The sequence below is a fragment of the Asterias amurensis genome, chromosome 2 (assembly GCF_032118995.1).
Source record: "Asterias amurensis chromosome 2, ASM3211899v1".
NCBI lineage: Eukaryota > Metazoa > Echinodermata > Asteroidea > Forcipulatida > Asteriidae > Asterias > Asterias amurensis.
In genome coordinates, this window is record NC_092649.1 from 18,465,940 (window position 1) to 18,479,407 (window position 13,468).

Genomic DNA, 13,468 nt, shown 5'->3' on the forward strand with positions numbered 1-13,468 from the left:
ATATTGGCTCGTAGAGGCGTATAAGTACATTTGTATGGTAAAGACGGGTTGGGTTTTTCTTTAAAGGTGTTTTTACAGGAGACTTGTCGGTTTGCTCAATCAGTCCCAGCAACTTTGGTTATCATGCGCTGGGAAGCGAGAAAGGCGCTGGGGTATGTGTGTCTCCTATAGTGGCGACCTTTCTCACTATAAGGCTAATAGGATTTGGCCACTTATTTTCATAGTTCAATAGCCTGGGATGCATGCATGTCATACTGGCATTTTGCACAAAGCTGTACAATTTAGAGTGCAGTACGATTACAGCCGAGACACAATATTTTATAATCTATACACACAAGATTGTCCTTTATTAGTGCAGAGTCTGGGATTGCTCAAACTGTTCCCTTCCTTGTAATACATAAGTCTGATAAATACAGTAAGTGTCGTTAGCACCTAAGGGTTTTTCCAGAATTGTGACCACTAATGTCATGGCAAGGAGAAGAAGGTTTGGATCGGGGTAGAGCAACATACCTCAAACGGAAAGTTTGGGCTTGCAAAACCCTCCAAGCCTTGCTAATGCAATAGTCTTTTCTGAATTATCTTATCTTCCGAACAATAAGTGGTGTACTTTTTCTTGTTTTTACTTACTACAGCAAGCCTTCAATGCAACGGCGGTGGTGAGACATATGCGCAAACTCAAACTCGGGGAACTAGCAGCGTCCAGCAACAATGGCGGACAGCAACCTGATGCAAGCAGTGACAAGAGCAGACAAGAGAGCAAAGGCGCCTCTGAGGCATCAAGCTGAGTCCCGGGCAGACCCCCCCCCCTTTCCCCCTTGAACAGCACCATCAAAATAAAGTGTGGACGTTTAACAAAACAAACATTATTATAAAAAGTGACAATTGTTTTTTGTAAATATCTTTCAGCCTTATCATGATGTTCTCTTCCTTCTAACACAAAGCCTGGTCACTGGTGGATCCCAACTAAAACTAGTAACCTTTCACCCAACCCAAAACTTGTAACCTTTTACTCGGAATAGCATCCAGTTTGTATCAAATTCCCCCCAAAATGCATGAGCTCAAACTTTATGGACTTGTGCAAAGTATGGCCTCATGCAAAGTATCATTGCATTTGCAGTACCCTCCCAAATCCTTTGAACTTGTCTGATGTTGGAGGATCTGTTGCTAATGACCATGTCACATTTGTTTACAAAAAGAGTGACCCTTTGCATGCCAGGGCCTTTCTGGCAGGCAAGATACTAAGCTGGTCATATGAGATATTTCATATTTTGTACTACAATAAATCCAAAGTAGCAGCTGATAAAGTTTTGAGGTTTTCCCTCTTACGTCATGTCGAAAGTTGATTAAGTTCAGACAGGGGCTTATCCGAATCCATTAGCATTAAACAAAACTAGTGAGCGGTTTTGATGGCTTTATGGCCAACAAACTAACATGTTTAGCAATTGAGCAAGCAGGTAGTCTTATGTCATTAAGCTGGAACAAAATTGCTTAACCCTAAAACATACAGAGTAGAAACCGAAATCCATCCATCTTGATCTTTTTTCTTTTTTTGTGTTTGTAAATGTCAAGGGAAAGTTTTTAAGCATCAACTGCAAGAAGGATCCACCAGTGCTCACAATCAGGTGTTAAAACAAAATATTAAAAACATCTTTTTTAACCGAGTGTAGCTTAAGATATACCTAAGACTGTAGACCGTACTATATACAGAGTGTACTCAAAAGTATTTGTAATTGATATACATAATGACATTGACTTAAAATGATATTTGATATTTTATGCCATATATTGTTACACTATGGTATCTCTTATTCATGGATGACCTATTTATCTATTGTACAGGAGGTTGGGGGTGAAACCAAAGCTTCATATATCTAGTTCCCTGCCTCCTTTCATATTCTTTCCATGTGCAACATAGATGGGTAACAGTCCCCTGAGCAATATTGGTTGATATTCTAAAGCTGATTAGACCCTTACGGCCTGGTCCCACTGCAGCAATGGCGAGAACGATAACAATAACGACGCAAAGAGAACGCATTCTATTGGTTGAATGAGCGTGTGCGTATTCTGCGTGGAGCAATTCAACCAATACAATGAGTTCCATTTGATGCTGAAGTATTGTGCAGAATAGGCACTATTCAATACATTTTACAGATCAGGAGCCCAAGCCTGAGACCATGCATAAAGTCTATTTGCAAAGGAGAATCACTGCCAGTCAGTTCATTATATTAGATAAGTGCATACCTACATCTAGTCCACACCTGGTTATATCTCCCTAAATACATTTACCATAAAATACAATTTCCTGACAAACTTTTTTTTTGTAATGACAAGTACTGCCATAAAATTTCCTCCCGATCCCAAAGCGTGGTATCTTATACTTTGCAGAAAGAAGGGAAGGTACGTCACAAAAGTTTATAAACCTGAATTAAACTACCAACCCCTGGACTTGGACTTTGAACCTTTTATTTCTTTTGAAAGTCATAATCTAACTTGCACCTTTGAGACATTTGGGAGATTTATAAGAAAGACAATTTAAAAAGATTTATAATCTTAGTATTTACTATGTGTTGCAATAGATCATTTCAAAACATATTTACCGCATTATCACCTTTTCTTGAAAACTCAGTACAATTTTGCTGTGTAACTTTCAAATGATAGGGATCTTGCCTCGCAGAAAATCAAATAGAACATTTGCAAAATCAAGGTTGTAAAGCTACCCCCTAAACTTTACACAGTGGAAATGCAAACACAACTCCCCCAAGTAGAAATGAAATCAGATCTTATTAACATAGAACTGCCCAAGGTTTTTAGGCCCATTAAATCTTTAAAGGTTACAATTTTATCCAGTTTCTGTCACTAATTCTGACCAATTTGTTTGTGCAGTACTCGTTGAACTGTATATATTTGTTAAGTTGTGTAGTGTTGTTAGTACTTTTCTTAAATTTAGCTCTCAGTAACATTTTATTCTTTTTTTAACTGACCACTATAAAGTGTGTCTCTGTGATGCAGCTTAAAACTATGGCAATTTAGAGGTTCTTCAGCTGCAAGTGTCAGATACAAAACTTGAGTTCCCAGAAATGTTGTGTACGTAATTTAAAACTCAGTACTGATTCCACAGGGTTGTCGACTCATGGTTGGGCTCAGCCAATTTGTTATAAAGAGCTACCAACTCTTCCTGATTCTGCAGAAAGTTCATTGGAAATAAAACAATCTTTACATGTTCTGATGAACAAATTAGACAATCTCACTGGATTGTGGAAACTTGTTCCCCTATTATGTCAAATGTAGTTCTAAATAACATCCCTGATTGTTGTTAAAAATCTCCCAAATTGCGAGATCCAAAGGTTGGCAGATCTGCCTTATAAACTGACAAAAGAATGTGAATATTTAAATAGTATTGACCAAGAACCCAACAGAATTCATTCAATGGGAGACTTTTGGGACGCTTGGTGGCAGCAGACTTACCAGGTAAAATCCATTGTTCTCGGTCATGTGCGCATGCTTAGAACTACGTAAACAATGGAAATTTACCTGGTAAGTCTACTGCCACCTAGCGTCCCAAAGTCTCCAATTGGTTTAGCTTGTCTTGGAATGGAACGGCACCGTCTTATTATAACTGGCCGTTTCTATCATTGTACCTGAAATACAGAAAACAAATGCTACTGAGTCTACTTGTATACACTAATGGATTTGGTAGCATTTGGGAATATCCCTGACCATGACTAAAGTATCTTGGAAATCACAGGGTTATGGTGTGTTTCATAAATAGAGCTATACTATAATGCAAAAGCTATAGGCACACCTGCCAAGCGTAATGTGGATAAGTAGCACCATCACTTCTAATGTGGTGAATTGGAGGGGTTGGGGTGGACGTCCAACACCTTTGCAATGCATCTTTATATTCTTGTCTGCTTTCTTTTTTGTGAAGTCGGATTTGATAATGGGACTCTGATGTGCAAATTGTGTAAATGAATATGACAAATATAATTGGTTTATGCAGTGATTGCTGTTACTGACAATGGTGGTTACTATACATGTACCTTGATGGGTTTACTCAAATATAACTGTTATTTATGTTAAATGGTTGAAAGAAATATTATATTCTTTGTTACAAGAGATTGTGTAAATAATGTTGTGTACATGTATTTCTACCTTGACTATTTAAAAGAAGGAGCCAGAATGAAGAGTGAAGGCAACAGTAGTCATGCAGCAGCCTTGACACAGTATATGTTGAGAATTAGTCAATATTTTCATGGCCTTCACGATTTTACTATCGGACAGGTCGGAAGGAATGGATTTAGGTGGAGGTGGGAAATTCCAAAAGTCTTTACACATTTTTATTCTATACATGCCGTGCTGGGACAAGCTATTAAAAAAAGGTGCAAAAAAGGGAGTAACATAGGGTGCAAAGATGGGGGCAGGCTGAATGAATGTATATGGCACATTGGTACCAAGGTTTGCTCATCTGGAGGTTGCTGTACAAAAGCTTGTCGCAAACCAATTAACATAGCAACTGTCCCTATAGTCTGAGGAATGCAAATGTTAGCGGTAACTAATGGCTCAGCAAGTCTTGGTACCAGACATTGTTCAGCTCTAACTCGCGAATAGCGTATTGGCTGCTGAGTGTGACTTTGGATGACACTTGGTCAACGGATGATATTTACCGCTTAGAAAATTTCATTGTAGGTTTCACCCATTGATATAGAATGTGTTTACGGAAGGAAGACTTCTTAGGAGGTATAATCGTGACGGGAAGGATCTGGTTTACCTATCAGTGTGGACTAAGTATCTAGACGGTCAAATTCCAAGTGGGTTTCTTTTGTGGAAGGGGAAAGCATTAATTTTTCAGGGCAGAATTGTCTGCGGCTAATGTTTGTCAAGCTCTCAGCTTATGTGGCTCACAGTAGAAAGAACCTGACATATGCTCAGATTCAACGGCAATCTTTTGTAATCTCGCGGCACAATTTATCTTTTTGTTGCAGTCTTGATTTTGACAGCCTGCTGCTCGTGAATGTAGAATTGTGAGGCGCTGGGATCTGCAAAACCATTTTACTTGCTTTAGACTGTTTAAAGGAGGGTTGCTAACCATTGATATTGAAAATGTCAATGTGGTTTTGACATGCTTGCATTGCTGTGTTGCAAAGTGACCACCAAACATCTTGGAAAATATTTCTTTGGTTTGTGTGTCCTCATCTTGGAGGAAAAACAATTAATGGCAAATAAAAATGTGACAACTTAAAGCAGAATGAATGAAACCAGACTGTTTCTCCTTCCAGCCTTGTTGCAATATGAAGAATCTTGGTTATCAATATCACTTTCTGCAATTGGTTGATTTGTTCACCTTTGAAGATGGAGTGACAAGAGATGGCGATTCTGATTTCTCCTGTGTTGTCTCGACTGCAACAGTGGCTGAAGAAGATGGAGATGTTTCATAATTCTCTGGTGTTGTCTCGACTAACACGGTGGCTACCACTGTTGCTTTAAAGGAGGCCCACCTTCTTTTTTCTCTCTCTTCTGTAACTTTTAGTATGAGTCAATCTTTCCAGACTGGAGGAAGATGCGTTTGATGACCCACTTCCCTTCAAAGAAGGCCCACGGTCTTCTCTCTTCTGTGACTTTTAGTTTGAGTCGATCTTTCTGGACTGGAGGATGATGCGCTTGATTGCATTGGAGAAAATCAAGATGGCCGCACCTTGATAAAGATCTATTATGCACTTTATCCCAGTCTGGTGAGCATGATTCCATTGGGACTCGTCTTATTTACACACCCATCAAAATCCAACTTCATGTTTTGTCTGATTCCGTTGGATTAAAAACTGCACTTCATTGAATGCAATCATTTCAACATACCTCCTAAAATTATGATAAAAATTTCAAATCTTTTTGTTGGCGATGACTTTGACTCATGTCTGCTCAGATCTATAAGATAATTAATCGCAATTTCATAATGTATACATAATGATCAAAAGGTCCTTAAAGCCATTATACACTTTCGAAACAAAAAACCCCAAAAAGTTCACAGATTTACAAATAACTTACAGGGTTTACAGAAGGTAATGGTAAAAGACTTCTCTTGAAATATTATTCCATGAAATGCTTTACTTTTTGAGAAAACATTCAAACAATTATCAATTCTCGACAACGAGAATTACGGATTATAGTAAACACATGTCATGACACGGCGAAACGTGCGGAAACAAAGGTGGGTTTTCCCGTTATTTTCTCCCGACTTTGATGACCGATTGAGCCTAAATTTACACAGATTTGTTATTTTATATACAAGTTGTGATACACAAAGTGTGGGCTTTTGGATAATACTGTTTACCGAAAGTGTCCAATGGCTTTAAATGAAAAGGCTTATTAATTTGAAGAGAAAAAAAGAAAACAAAACAGAAAGTTTTACTTGGAAAGCAAGTGTTTTGTTTTGAAAAAAAATACTTTGAAGACGGCTCCTGATCAATGAACCCCATTTACCAGGAGCTCCAAAATAGGCAAAAGCATTTTTACAAAATCCATACAAATTGCACTTATAGGACCTTATAGTTCTGAGCAGACGATATGTTATTAATTTGTGTATATTTTTGTTATTGATGTTCATATTTTAGAGCATAGGTAGACCCGTCTTTAAGTTGAATTGAGACACTGATAAACCTTTTAGTTCGGATCTATCTAAGATGTAAAAGCGTGACCATGAGAAATATTTGTCGCTAATGGGTTCTTTTTGAAGATGGAAATGTGTAATATGGATGACCTCTGATCGGAAGAGATCTCAATGGACATAAAGAAATCAAATCAATCAGAGTTGCTATAAACGTTGGTCTCAAGAACTCTCCTTGTTGCACGTTCATGCTTTTTGTAAGAACATGGAATATTTAAAACCTGAATTGATCCTTGATATACACTTGACCATTGAGTTTTCCAGTTACCGTGAGAATGAATTCCTAGCAGGAAAGTACTTGAATTTTCCATTAGTATGTTATAAAATTAAAGCTATTTGGCTTAATTCTTGGACACATAGTTTGTTTAGCCCCTAGTTATCAAGTTAGAAAAGCAGTAGTTTCAATTTTCACTGCCATCTAATAAAGGTTAATATTTACACTGGCATTTCCCAATTTAAAATTCTGTCTCCTCCCTATCACATGTTCAGCTGCTGCATGTTTTGACTTACAAATGACACCTACTCATTCCATTCGTTTCCCCCAAAACATTATCTTCTTTTAAACCACCTTTTGATTGTATATTGTACCAAATATTTAACTGTACTTACAATTATGCTCATTATTATATACTATCGTGATAAACAATTTGTATATATAAAAACCATTTACATATTTTGTGTACAAGAGTTTAGCTAATGTTATTCAAGAGTAATTTAGTAGATAGAGATTGGGAAAATTTTCGAGTGACTTTTACAATTCTATTCCGATTTGCATTTGTGTTTGTCAAGAGTGTTGGTCAGAAGTTATTTTGTTTCCAAATCCTAAACAATCAGTACTGAGTGTATAGCATTTACAAATTTAAGTTAAATCAGGATTTTCATTTAAGATTCAGGGTTTAAAAAAGACAGGTTTTTTTTTTGACTGGATTGATAGCTTGATGTAAACTTTGTAAGTTTAAGACTAAATTTTCATTTTTTTTTTTAAAGAGGCATGAGCGCTTGAAAAACACGAAGGAAGGATCTCAGCTTAACGTTGTTTGTCCCTAGTCAGAGCCTACCTTTGTAGAGCTATGTAAGCACAGAAAGCAGTAAACCACAAATTATGCTAACTTGAAGAGGTTTACCTGTACCATAACAATTCTAGCACATTTTGACCATGGTTTCTTGCTTATTTTTGCTCAACAGCAAACTTTCAAGTGATAACTTTCTGCTAATTTAGCTTCTGAATCACAATTTCTTGATTTGTGCAATTCATAATCATAAACCAATATTTGTATGAGAGAGATTGGCTGTTGCCAGCTTGGTGTTTGTATCCCCCTGTGTGAGTTTGCCGAGTTCCCTTGATGGGAAGATCATCTAAACAATCAACAGAAATCAGGAAAACTATATTTACAAATTAGGTCAATACCATTGCAAGGTCAGCAATGCATATCTTTTGAGTAAGTCTTAACTTGACGAGTGAAAAGTACTGTCTATATCAATGCATAATTCATTATAGAGTAATTGTAAATTGGATTATACTTCTGTCCTTGTATATTTTCTGTTTGTTTGTAGAATTGTACATTTTTTGAGTGCCTTTTAATGCAAATCGGAGCCTCGGCAAGTGTGTGGTTATTATTATTAATATTATTATTCTTATTATTCGGAAATGTTTTTTGTTTCCGGACTGTTAGATGATTTTATTCCTACTTAGTGTTCATTAATTATTTGGATTATTATATATACAGATGACTTTGTTTGTATATGTGCATACACTGTATTTGTGGAATAGAAATCTCTATTAATATTGTACATTGATTATTGTAATAAGGTGTAGATACACTATCGCCACATCTAATAAGATTTTTCTGGCCTGGATTTTTTGTTGTCAAGTTGCCAAATCGGGAACGTAGAACTAGAAAGCTAGAGTACAATTTGGGTTGTTGAGGATTAACAAACATTATATTCCTCACACACAGATCCTTGTCATTTGATTGGTTGAACACAGGTCATGTGTAATCCTATTATTTGCTCATATACTGCCACACTGTAAAATAACATTTAATATTGGAGTCCAATATGGATAATTACACAGATCCTTGTCATTTGATTGGTTGAACACAGGTCATGTGTCATCCTTTATTTTGTTCATATACTGCCACACTGTAAATGGATAATTATTGGATGATTCTCAGCGTCACTTAAAAATAAACTATTCCCCCGTTTTTCTGAATGATGCAAGGTGGTGTCACAGTAAAGGTTGGTGTTTTCATGCAGTCATCCATATTGGGTTGGGTTTCATTTTGATTTTCAGAGAGTGGGTGGACCAGTTCCCATGGCTATTTTGCGTTTATTGTAAAACAAAAAAATATCAAATGACAAGAATTTATGTCAGAGTTATATAAAACAAATATTCAATGCATTTCATTCTTTCATTGTTGCGGATTATAATCACAAGGTAAAATCTGACTTTTCCCGTTTCTCTCAGCTTCGCCACGTGCAATGAAATTGTCCGGTTCGAGATTAGGCTCCGAGCGCTGCCAACACAGTGGGAACACACGGCCCGGAGCCTGGAGCCAAAGCCCAAGTGTTTGAGAAAAGCCCCAGATTTCACCTTGTGACTATATTTTGGGACCATACTCTTGTGTACATCATCTACATGTACATGTATTTACATCTTATTTTTTTCTGGCCGGTGTTTACTTTGTTCAGTGCAGATTTTACCAACCGTAGTTTTGGATGTTGTTCATGTTTTAAGTCATGTATAATATACAAAAAAAACTAACTGGACATTTTTTGGAAATGCAAATAAAAAAAGATGTAAAAGTACTTTGACTCTTGCAGAAGATGTTTACATCTGTCGGGGACAGAGGTTAAGAGTCAAGATGCCAGACACAATGCCCATTAGACACCAAATGCCTGTGTAATAGAACCAACTTGTACCCTACTAAACAAGAAAATGTTGGAAACAAAATACCCTTTAATTTTCAGGCATATGCAACTTTGTTGATGGAAACAAAAGTACATGAAACTTTGTTTTGTTTTCACTTCTCAACAGCAATGAACGTGGAAAAGAATAAGAGGATAAGACATTGTATGCCAGACTTTATATGGCCTCAACAAATCCAACATGCATCTGGGGCGTCAAACTGTCACATTAGTTTGAACTGTCCATTCTTGTTGCAAACATAGGTTTCACTGGGAGAATTTTGAACGCTAGGGGCAGCAGACTGAACAGGTACATTTTCATTGTTAATGTAGTTCTGAGCATGCTTACAAGAACAAAGGATTTACCTGAAGTCTCCTGCCACTTCACTTCCTCAAAGTCTCCCATTGGAAAGTTGAAAGAACAAAATTTGTTCCAAACTAGATAAAGTGATAAAGCCCAGTCTTGTGCCATATGTCCCATTTTCCCCCAAAGATTTGTGATGTTTCCTATCAATGCACTATCTATAGTAAAATTGTCTCACATTAATCTATGATTGTTACTAAATCAGCTGGGAAAGAAGAACTAAACTTGACACAAGAAGAAGCAAACATGAGTCTTTCATAAAGTTCAAATTTGTAAATCTTTTTTATTTTAATCTAACAAACAAAAAAATCAACTCTTTAAAGGTATATTACACTGATCAAACCACCATGCTATTAAAACAATGTTCTGTTAACTGAAAAGCTTTGACAGATTTTTTGAAAATGTCACACAACTGCTTGGAAGAATCTGCATGTTAGTGGGGAGAATGGCCCAGTACAACTAATTGCTCCTGAAGAATAATCACTTTTAGTTTGGTGAACTCCATAAGTTGACAACTTGTGCTCTATTTCTGTAAATAGTTTGCCACCAAACATAACCCTTGCAGTTGAATGGTTTTAAAATGGTTGGTCATCTGGAGTATGTTTCTTTTCCCCCACACAATTAACACTCCACTCTAAATCAGGCATTGTTGATGGATCCTAGAACAACAAAATGACCCACAATTTGATGCTGTGTAAATCATAATCCTTGCTTCCCCACTCAAAATTTTGGTTAAAATCTCAAAATACCCTTTGATAGTATCCGCAGCTTAAGAACTATTGACCACAAATCATGACCATAAATCAAAAGTGACTGCTGAACGTTTAAAGGCCTAGAATTATAAAAAGGCAACTTTGTGTCCCTTCAAATTATTCCCCAAAGACTTTATAAGGTTTTTCCCAATAAGAGTGGTTGTTGTAAAATGAAACTGGCCTTGCCCCTTTAGAGGAATTCCAGGTCTGCATAGCTATTCAAACATTTTCAGCCCCATTCTTTATATGAGACAAAAAAGATGACTGAGCATAGTTTTACGAGATTGAACAAACCCCTGACACGCCAATAAGTCGATCCCTTATTGTCAAAACCCTTGACTAAATAAAAACCAACTTGATTCTGTAACTATTAGCAGTCACAGGTGCTCCGACGATAACGATCGTTTAACCATTGAAAGTGGCCCATGCTCTCTCCTCCTCTTCATCAGACGGCAGAACCAACTTCTCCAGGTCACAGAACTCGGCTTCGATCAGTGGTAACCCCTTCTTCCTTCTCTCTTCAATAACCATCTCTGCTTCTCTCCGTGCCCATATACGACCATTGCTGAATGACAAGAGAAGGGGGATCAAAAGTGTGTCAAAAAGTACTATAAACCACTAACTGCCAACGATTACTCCATCTAGAGTGCTATTCATCCAAAACTCCATTCCTGCTTCCCCTCAATCAATCAAGGAATCTTGATCCTACCAGAGAGTAAGCTTACCAGAGTCTTTACAGATTTGGATGCTGATTCATACATTGATGGGTCATGGTGGATGTGGCAGTTTTCTTTTCTCTAATTGCCCCGTCATAAAACAAATATTGTGAGACTTTAAAATCCTCCATTCATTTTATTGGTCCTTCAATCAAAACTGAATGGTGCTAATATCGGTTCTGGTGCTAATATCGGGTCTGGGACTAAAGGTCATGGAGATAGTGTTCCAATAGGTAACAACAGACAAACCTGATAATTTGTCAATTTTTATGCACACACATCCAAAAAGTGTCCAATTTAATCTTCCCATGCACAATATTTGGCTCTTGGAAAAAGTATTTAGAATTTTTATAAAGTACCAGTGCAGACCTACCTATTCATGGTATATATATCGGGCTATTTAATGTGAGGTTTGCTTATTTTTTCCCGTGAGCAAAACAAAGTTGGAGAGCAGGTTAAAGAAGGAAGAATAAAAGGCCTGATGGGGTGAGATTTCTTCTGGTAGAATTGCTTTATTCCTATAATAATAATAAATCAAACACCAGACCTGTAGGCTGTAGTACAAGAACTAACAAGCCAAGAATACGTGCGGGGCTGAAATGCCTCTGTGTTTAGCGCAGGTTCAACTCACCTCTCAGGAAGGTAATGCACATACAGAGGGGCTATGACCATCATTATTGATATTCCAGCAAAGAAGACCATCCGGTAGGTGAGCAGGTCAATGTGGGGGTCATCGTGGAATCCGTGTGAAACATAACTCTGCAATAAAACAAATTAACAGATAGTTTTTGAAACTACTATCCAGACATCTATGTACTTGATTTAGTAAAAAAGACATCTTGTATAAAAACCAGCAATCCAGGGCCAAGGACAATTGTCCAGCCTGTGCCAAAAGATAGAGTGGTTGTTCGCAGGTGACTTCCAAAATGTATCTGGGACAGGGGCGCTAGTACAAAGGAGCACCTCCCAAGCCAAGCCAAGTAACTTAATGTAAGTATTAAACAACATAGTCTATTTGTCATCCGGTTTATTTTAAAATAAAGCAAAAGATAACTGCCTGTGTGCAACTGTCTAAATTTGTTCGAAAACAGCCACCAAAAAAAGATTGACAGTTTCGCAAGGTTGGTTCCAGGCTCCTCTTAATCTTCTAGTCAAGCTTTTTAACCTGCACCCAAGTTTTATTGGATTTTGTCAACTTCTTGTGCTTTTGTCTGCACTTTGTCTATTTTCTTTCTTCACTTGCACCTTTATACGACTGCGACGTCATGCTGCACCCATCCCAGTTTAGCCAAATTTGTGCTGCAAAGGGATTACACTCTGTAAGTACTACTCACTCAAGACTCAAGTGAGTCCATACAAGGTTTGTGCTCTAAACAAAAATCATTGATTCTGCATGTTCGGTTTACGTCTTCTGCTAGTCTGACAACTAATTAATAAAATGTCACCATGGCGGTCACAATAATAACCAGATCATGTTTTACTTTGAGAAAATCAGAACAATTAAAGAAATAAGAATGTCATGTAAATTAAAAATTGTGACTGATAGTAATAGTAATTATACGAGTATTTACTTCGGAGACTTCTTATTCTGTGCGTCAGAAAATGTAGGCCTAAAACATAAAATGAGGAAAACCCTGCTGACCGCCCCCCACCCCCCCCCCCCCCCCAACCTAATTTCCATGAGCCATTGGACGAAGTCATCATAAAACATGTAAAAACAAAACACAAAACTTACTGGGTCACTCGGATCAGTGAGGCTCGGGTCTTTCAAACCGTCTTCTAAAATTTCTTTCACCCGTTGTTCATCAACCTCTGTTCGTTTTCCTGTAACATACTCTGACTGGTTTACTTTCTTACTCGTTGAACTATACACACGAAATGGTACTGCCGGAATATGAGCTTTAACAAGGGGTGCAGATCGCTGTAAAACGCCGATACTAAGCAAACGGCAGCCAGCCCTCCATCCTCTCACAAGCGCCGCCATCTTGATTCCCACAATGCACTGTGAATTATGTGCAGTTTGGGTCAATGGAAACTTATTGAAACGGGTAGATTCACTTGCTCATTACTT

General features: G+C 37.5%; 2 protein-coding genes across 2 annotated transcripts in view; one reads left to right on the top strand and one right to left on the bottom strand.

Moving 5' to 3' along the window:
* LOC139950740 (calcium/calmodulin-dependent protein kinase type 1-like) overlaps positions 1-9,472 on the top strand; it is a 114,675-nt gene extending 105,203 nt beyond the window's left edge. Inside the window, exon 9 of the mRNA XM_071949539.1 lies at positions 633-9,472. Coding sequence (XP_071805640.1) covers positions 633-785 — 153 coding nt within the window. The 3' untranslated portion in view covers positions 786-9,472. The remainder of the gene's footprint in view (positions 1-632) is intronic.
* Positions 9,473-10,182: 710 nt separating this feature from the next.
* On the bottom strand, positions 10,183-13,387 carry LOC139950751 (NADH dehydrogenase [ubiquinone] 1 beta subcomplex subunit 11, mitochondrial-like). The gene is made up of 3 exons (XM_071949548.1): positions 13,133-13,387; positions 12,029-12,156; positions 10,183-11,246 (listed from the first exon to the last, which is right to left on the bottom strand). Exons 1-3 carry the CDS (start codon positions 13,379-13,381, stop codon positions 11,087-11,089), a joined length of 537 nt encoding a protein of 178 aa, XP_071805649.1. The 5' UTR covers positions 13,382-13,387; the 3' UTR covers positions 10,183-11,086.
* Positions 13,388-13,468: the final 81 nt, after the last annotated feature.

Bases quoted from the DNA above. Each gene is read 5' to 3' on its own strand.
- LOC139950751 (XM_071949548.1), bottom strand. From the start codon at position 13,381: ATGGCGGCGCTTGTGAGAGGATGGAGGGCTGGCTGCCGTTTGCTTAGT. The intron at 12,157-13,132 runs GTAAGTTTTGTG...GTTTTATTGCAG, and splicing joins TCACTGATCCGAGTGACCCA to AGTTATGTTTCACACGGATT. The intron at 11,247-12,028 runs GTGAGTTGAACC...CTTGTCATTCAG, and splicing joins GTGCATTACCTTCCTGAGAG to CAATGGTCGTATATGGGCAC.